The following is an 8,313-nucleotide window of genomic DNA, read 5'->3' as shown; positions in this document are numbered from 1 at the left end:
GTGTCAGGGGAGAGGCCGACGAGGTGAGGGACGTCTTCGCATCCCGCGCGCCATTCCCCGACCCCATCTCCACCTAGGGTTTGAGCAGGGAAGTGACGGGAAGACATCACATCGGCATGTAGAGCCGAGTGAAGCCCGGAGTAGGGAGGGGGAGGAGAGAGGATGTACGAGGGAGGAGGGATCGACCTGGTGTAGAGAGAGGAGGGAGGAGGTCGGGGTTGGGAGGGGAGCCGGCGACCTACTCGCGTTGGGGGTTCTATTTGCATCTGGACTCACGAGTCTATTTCGTGGAGATGAAGCGCTCCGTACCAGTTCGAGAGTAGAAATTCCACGCTAATACGAAGGTCTCACCCTCTGAATTGTTACAGAAGAAAACCCATGCACGTGAGGAGGGCTAGAATTGACTCAAGTTTCCAGATCCTAATTCCATTCACACCCAATCATGTGAATCAGAGATCAAAATTCTAATTCTCCAATTCTAGGCCTAGTTCAATGCATCCAAACACAGTGTAAGAAAATTCACCCTCACGTGCAGGGTTGCATCACTAGAGGTGATATCTTCAACGGGGCGACGCATTTTGGAAACTCAAATTGTCCGCGCGCGTCTATTTGCTCGCCCGGCGGACGTGAAAATGACTGTTTTTGTCTGCACGTTCGTTTGCGCCTGGGGGTGCGTCTATCGGCCCGACGCATTTGCGCGTTGGCATGAATTGGGATGTTTGAAAACAACAAAATAAACAGTTTCAACGAAGTCTTAGTTATTACATCCAATTTTTTAAAAGTCTACATGAAAATAAGATGATATTCTTCTAGGCATTGTCTTCATGGCCAGCCAATGCCCACTGATACTCAATCAGATATGTTTGTAGGCGTGTGAACACGACCTCGTCAGTGACTTCTATATTCATACGCAGATAGTCCTCACAGGATAACGCCCCAGGGATTGGCGCAACCAGCTCACCTTGAAAATTCCACTGGTGCTAATTGTGGCTATCAGGACGCTCGTTCTCAACGATCATGTTGTGCATGATCACGCAGCATGTCATCACCTCATGCATGGTCTTCAGCGACTATTTTCTTGCCGGCCACCGAGTTGGAGCGCACCAAATCCTCGCTCGACATCTTTCCTGCAAGCCACTTGCATCTTGGCAAAGCTCTTCATCTTCTTCGTGTTTGGATTACGGCGTCTTCATCAGTGGCCCATAGGTGCCATCAGCAAGATAATATGGCTTACGGCCGAAACACCGGGTCCACCAGTCGGAAGCCGCACCCGAGTCGAACAGCGGCTCGGCTCCGACCCATCTTCTTGCTCCGCAAGAAGCCCAAACCAGGCCGCGCATAAGCCCACTCCACCTTCGAACCCTCCTCTCCCCAACCCAACTCGCCGCCGCTTCCGTCTCCGCGACCTCCGAGCTCCGGCGGCCAGCCATGTCGGTGAGTCCCCCGCCGCTCCCCTCCGCACCTACCCACAGATCTCGATCCGCCTCACCCTGACGTCCTCCTTCCCCCGCAGATCTTCGAGTACAACGGGTCCGCCGTGGTGGCCATGGTGGGCAAGAACTGCTTCGCGATCGCCAGCGACCGCCGCCTCGGCGTGCAGCTGCAGACCGTCGCCACCGACTTCCAGCGCGTCTTCGAGATCCACCCCAAGCTCTACATCGGCCTCTCCGGCCTCGCCTCCGACGCCCAGACGCTGTGAGCAGATCGATCCCCCGCCCCCGCTCCTCCTCTCGCCTCTGATGCGGCGGTTCGTCTTAGGGTTTGTTTGCTTCTCCGCGTTTGTGTAGGTACCAGCGCCTGGTGTTCAAGCACAAGCTCTACCAGCTGCGGGAGGAGCGGGACATGAAGCCCGAGACCTTCGCCAGCCTCGTCTCCGCGATGCTCTACGAGAAGAGGTGACCTCTTTTTTTTTACTTGTCCAACCTGAATCTTCCACCGTGCGGAAGTAGTAGTAGACCTAGTTGGATGCAAATTTGGATCCAGTTGCAGTTGGATGCAAATTGAATCCAGTTGTGGTCTACTGTTGTGCAGAAAGATGCCAATCAGGGCTTCTTAACCGTCTAGTACTGTCATATATAGGGTGCAATAATGTGTTCCTGTGGTTTTGCAAAGAGCTTCATCTTTTCAGGGTGGCTTAAGGGATTCTTATATCAACTTAAAAGTGATTGGAAGCAGGGCCATCTAGTTTTATGTTTCAGTGTAGACATTTGCGATACGTTATCAGCACAATACCATAGAGCTTATGGCTAGTGTAAATTTACTGCCTCTATCACCATGCGAGGTCTACTAAGAAGTAATAACGCAACAGCAAAGCTGATACCATTACTTTGATTATCGATTTGTTAAGTTTTGTGCAGAAAGAAGCATGCATTAATCTTTATTTGTTTCTAGATTGCTAATCTGCTCAAAAGTATCCAGTATTTTGTGGTGCGGTGATCTTGTTGCGGTGTAGTACTTAAAAGCTACATATGGATATACGGCGCTGAACATTTTAGATTCCCCCTTTTGGCCCTCTTCTTCCACCAAAGGAGTAATTAGGATGTACTTTATGAGCTTATCTGAGGGTCACATTAGTTGTACGCTCCTAATTTGTGCAAATGGTTGTTTGTATTTACTGTTAGGAGTATGGAATTAGGGATTAAGCTAATGATCAATAAAATCCATAGATAACTTACAACATAAATCAGGTTAAGAATGAAAAGCTTAGTTTCTCAAGAATGAAAAGCTTTATCATTGACTGGGAAGACATGAACCGGAATTTCTGATTCATAAGCATGCGTCTGTAAGCTTTCTAGCTATGCAGTATTTATGACCTCTGGCATTATGTTATTAGCCTTTGCGCTAAGTATTGAGCTCAGTAATTATCTATCCTAAATGTGTTTCTTCATTGTATATGTTTCGATAAGGAGAAAGGTCGATCTAACCTTTTGTGTTAATGAAACACTCCAGATTTGGACCATACTTCTGCCAGCCAATTATTGCTGGACTTGGACAGGACGATGTGCCATTTATTTGCACCATGGACTGCATTGGTGCAAAGTAAGTATCAGTTTCGTGTGTTCTTTTGATTTTACCACACAGAGTTTTCTTTTCGATGTATTTCATATACATGGTATTCTAGTGGGTTATCTGATTCTCATTGTTGTTTACTCTATGGATTACTATTCCTGTTTTGGTTCTTATTTTCGAAGTCAGATTCCACAATCAGAGATAGGGGGTGTCCCTTTACATTTTTCTAGATTACATATATGTCTGTCATCTTGAACCAAGTGACCTATAAATTTTAAAAATGAGTAAAATCATCATTAACAAATTGCCCCCCTGTTTCATTCATGGTGGGAGTTGATTATCTGCTCATTGCTGCTCTCCTGAGTATTATGCTTTTATATAGTTCATATTGTTCGTCTGGGGTATATACCACGTTCAGTTCCTTAACATTTGTGTTAGATTACATATATCCAGTTAGACCAAGGTGACATTTTGAAAAATGGCTAATCATCATTAACAAATTGCCCTACATCTCACTCATGTCTGGAGTTGATTTGCTGTCAAGCGCGTCAAGGATATAGTTTTTGTCTATGCACTGCTCCGTTAATAACAAATGCTCTAAAATATTTGTGAAACTTTGTTTTCAGAGAGCATTGCATGATCGAAAAATATATTTCTGGATATTCCATTGCTGCATTTGATTCACCATTCAATACACAACTCACACAATTTTTCCGTCCTCATACAGATGTGTCTAGGCTGCCCAGATTTGCTAGCCTTTTCGTTTCTTTTTTGAAATTGACAGTCATTTTCCCTTCTCATTTCATATGTACTGAATCAGTAACCTGGATTACAACACTATAGGCAATGAACCACCACTAATGGCCCATAACGTTAGCTAGCCGCTGATCGTGGATTACTCGCCGATCCATCATCGAGGACTGTATCATTTAACGAGCTAGCCTCCACTTAACTATTATGGTTCTGTCTGGATATTTGTCTATGACCTGTCAGTTCCATCATGCATTTCTGTATCATCTTGTCATCTTTTAGTGAGCTAATTGGAGATATTTGTTCATATGCAGGGAACTGGCGAAGGACTTCGTTGTCTCAGGGACAGCATCAGAGTCTTTATATGGTGCTTGTGAATCCATGTACAAACCAAACATGGTACGTCTTTGTGCGATTAATTTTAGCCAGCATCACATGCTTGACTAACATTTCTGTCTTGGGTCTGCCTTATTTTATACAGTTTCATCGGCGATGACTGCCTTGCACTTTAGGTTGTCAGTCTTTTAACGTTATTTCGTATGGTACAAGTTACCTGACACCCATGTTATTTTCCATGACAAAGGAACCCGATGAACTCTTCGAGACCATATCACAAGCGCTGTTGTCATCAGTTGATCGTGATTGCCTCAGTGGGTGGGGAGGCTACGTTCTGGTTGTGTAAGTTGACTAGTTGCTTCTGCTATCGGCTCTACTAACTTTTTAGTGTTGACGTGTTACGTGCCTTGTTTATAGACAAATCAGTAGGAAACAATAGACAAAAATGTATGTCATAGAAAGCTCGAAGCTGTATTGCATCCACATCTGAGTCATTTCCAATCTCCCCTTAACTGACTATTGATCTAGTTCTTGTTTATCCTTTTGGTTTGCAGGACGCCGACCGAAGTTACAGAGCGAGTGCTCAAGGGCAGGATGGACTAGAGTTCTTCAGCCGCAGTCCCATGCTTTCATTGCTTGCTGTTTCTGGTTCACGGCAGCATTATCTATCAGGGTTGTGCCTAAATTCTGAACTAATATTGTAATGATGATGTTATATTTACCCTTAGAAAAAGTACCTGTTTTTTCCTTGACTTTACCCTTTCGATCTATGGTAAGACGTCTGTGTTGCGCGCTCTGTTCCGCAACTTTGAAACAAAAGGTATCAGCTCACTTCATATTTTATAATCTGTTCTAAAAATATACTGTAGCTGTAAAAATAGGTAAAATCGAGTTAAACTATAAAATAGGAAAAAAAGTTTAGGCGACCCGTGGTGGTTATAGTCGGTGGCAATGCCAAATGCCTCTCCCATCTCAATAACACGCTTTAGGTGTTCAGCCTGTACTAGGCACCGACATCCACACCAACTATCAATAGCTGGCCCAGAAATTACCAATGGGAATTCTTGACAGTAAACTATTTTCGGTTTGTGGGTTCAGCTGCCCTGATGTCCTCTGTCGTCTCCACTGACGACTTGTTCTTGTTCTTCGTCACCTCCAAGGCTTCCAACAGTCGGTGTGTGTTGCGTTCTCTCCTCCGCCGAATGGGAAAGTGCCTGAGAAGACTGACCTTGCTTCGTGGCCGACGCTTTCGGTTGGGATCAAGTCATCGAGATACATGTACGAAGCTTGCTCACCTTGATCGACTAGCAAATTAATTAGCTGCGTGTGTTTTGGTGGCGGGTATTGAGAGGCATTTTACCTGCTACATACTGAAGCATAAGCATATATCGCAGCTAAGCAGGTGCAAGCTACGCTTGGGAGCAAACGTAGATATCATGCATGCATTGTTCACTTCCGATCATGCACACAAGTTTTGGGTTGAAGCTCAATCTTGGCTCGATTTTTCTCTGCCGCAACTTCACCCACAGACTTGGTCACGAGATATCCTTGTGACCTGCGGTTTTCAGATTCAGATCAAGCCAAAATTATCGCTACAATGTGGGCGATCTGGAGCTCGAGGAATAGCTGTGACACAAGACAAGGGTTCTTATGACCCTGTCCAATATGTCAAGATGGCGAAGGAGGCGCTTGTTGTGCTATCGATCCCCAAGATGCATGCGGGTGTGTTACTTGAACACGGGTGGAGGCTGCCGGATGATGATATTATCAAGCTCATTACCGATATTGCACTGGCACTAGATGCTGGTCGAGGCGGGGCTGGTAGTGTTGTGAGATCCCAACGAAACTATCTTGGAGCATGGAGTAAACAACTATTTGGTATAACTGATCTACTAATTGCAGAAGCATTGGCTCTCCGAGAGGGTGTGATCTTTGCTAATCTTCATGGATTCCAAAAAGTGGTTCCGGAGACGGATTGCCTGGAGGTTGTTAACCTTTGGAACACTCGTCACGGCTCTTGTTCGATCCTGACTCCAATTATGTAAGAAATAGGAGAGCTAGCTATAAATTTTAGTCTTTCTGTTATTCAACATGTAACAAGATCAACTAATCATTCAGCCCATCTATGTGCGAAGCTTGCTTGTACACTGATGGGCACGAATAGCTGGCTTGAGTGTATTCTAGATTTTCTGATGATCACAATTCAGTCTGATCGATCAGGTGTTGTGCTTGATCAATAAATATCTCAAATCTCCTGCAAAAAAATTAATTAGGCGCGACAACGCAAGTACTCCCTCCGTCCTATGAAACACATCAGAAGTTCGTCTAAATTCGGATCAAGATCAAGTAATTAAAAGAGAAACTTTACACCCACAACATGATAAGAGACATAGCTACTCAAGTAAAAAATCAATCTGCGCGGTAAATATACATGAATGTTTATCAGGCTTTGCATGGCATGACAAAGAAAAACAGGAAGCATTAGCTCGATGTTAAACATCTAGTTACACCAAGGTCAAGTTATGCAATTAAAACATTATTACAACCCAATCATGGCCAAATTTGAAAATACCAAATCTTGATCAAATGGTAAAACACCTCATTGTCTCACAACAACTCAATAGCCCTCCTGACATTCTTTATCGAAAAAAAGTAATCTGACATTGCAATACCGAACTCAAAAGGTTTCAAAAAAAAATCATATATTTAAACAATGAATATTAGATATTTATACAAAACTTTTTTACACTTTTTACATGTTATCGTCACAAAATCTTAACAGTGTGTTTTATTAATACAAATTCATCGTACAATCTTGTGTAATTTTTTTGTTGTACTAAAAAGAATACTAAATACATAATTGTGTAATATTTATGATTAAAATTTACTGTAGTGCAAGTCTAACGTTTGTTATTACTACTTTCAAAATGGATACAATAATATGACTAAAACATGCATATTATACCTATATGTGTTTGTATTCCTGTAAATATCTTGATAGATGGTTCCACAATGCACAAATCTTACAAATATTTTTTTTTGCAAGATAGGTGTAACTGGATGTGCACTTGGAGGTGCATATTATACCTACAGGAATACACACACATATAGGTATAACTGTATAAGATGGCCACTAATACTAAGCTCAGGGTATTTGTGGCCGCGGAAATAGCTGTTCAAGGACTTCCCAACCTGATTCAATCGGGGCCGGGGTCTCGAAGGATAGGATGAAAATGGAAAGAAAGAAGGAATGGTTTGGTGTGTGCATGCGCGCGGCTCATGGACCAGAGAGATTCACCTCCCCCGGTGTGTGGCGGCGATGACGTTGCCGCAACCGTCGTCTGACTCAAACGGTCGCCGCGTGTCTTGTCCCGTCTCACGGACGAGAAGACAAGCCATGCATGGATCTCGGAGACATTTCGGGAACCAGGAGGTGCCGATGGCTGGCGGCAGTCGGCACAGTTTGCCTTGCCGTCAGCACAGACTTGTGCTGACGACAGCTGTCGGCACAATAACGCCTCGGCACAAATAAAATTATCGTTGGCACAGCATCCTGTGCCGACGGCTTGCCGTCGGCATAGAAATAACGCCGTTTGGTAACTCTGGCATGAATTTTTTTTTAAAAAAATTCATTTTTTTTAATCTCTCACATGCACCATTTTAACTCTAACTACACTTAATATTTGGTCAAATTCCACTCGTGGTCAAACTTCCCGATCAGTCACACATTCTCACACTACTCCATCCCTAGCACGCTTAAATTTTAGACTAGCTTCCATGAAAGAAATGACACTTTGTTGATAATAATGCCATATCAATACTATTAACTCCTATTTCTTGATGTTGCACATCTTTATTTTTTTGAATTCCAAACAATTACCTTCATAAACTACAAGAATAAGTATATTAATATTGAATTTAAATGGACAATAAAATTATTTTCATTTTTTTCCTTTTTCGACTTAATATGTAATAATTAATATCTTTAAATCCGTAAATCAGAATTTGACAAATAATATGTCTAAATCGATTAGAAAAAAGAGAGGAATACAAATATGACATTTATAACATATTTTGAACCTAAAAATGATTTTTCCAAAAATTAATGAGCAATAGATCATGTACCTGTAGTTCAAATCTGGCCGGCCTCCTACCGATTCGACAGGAATTTGTCTTTTTCATGAGGGGTGGACGGAAAAGTTCCAGAGACACCGGTTG

At 43.1% G+C, this 8,313-nt stretch overlaps 1 protein-coding gene across 1 annotated transcript; it reads left to right on the top strand.

Annotated features, from left to right (window-relative positions):
• The first annotated feature begins 1,309 nt into the window (after nucleotides 1-1,309).
• Nucleotides 1,310-4,852, top strand: LOC124673223 (proteasome subunit beta type-3). The gene is made up of 7 exons (XM_047209345.1): nucleotides 1,310-1,434; nucleotides 1,514-1,695; nucleotides 1,788-1,895; nucleotides 2,950-3,039; nucleotides 4,074-4,158; nucleotides 4,343-4,437; nucleotides 4,650-4,852. Exons 1-7 carry the CDS (start codon nucleotides 1,429-1,431, stop codon nucleotides 4,696-4,698), a joined length of 615 nt encoding a protein of 204 aa, XP_047065301.1. The 5' UTR covers nucleotides 1,310-1,428; the 3' UTR covers nucleotides 4,699-4,852.
• The last annotated feature ends 3,461 nt before the right edge of the window (nucleotides 4,853-8,313 follow it).

The sequence above is a fragment of the Lolium rigidum genome, chromosome 1, assembly GCF_022539505.1.
Source record: "Lolium rigidum isolate FL_2022 chromosome 1, APGP_CSIRO_Lrig_0.1, whole genome shotgun sequence".
Taxonomy (NCBI): Eukaryota; Viridiplantae; Streptophyta; class Magnoliopsida; order Poales; family Poaceae; genus Lolium; species Lolium rigidum.
Note: the sequence above shows the minus strand (reverse complement) of the source record. Positions and strands in the feature narration are given on the sequence as shown.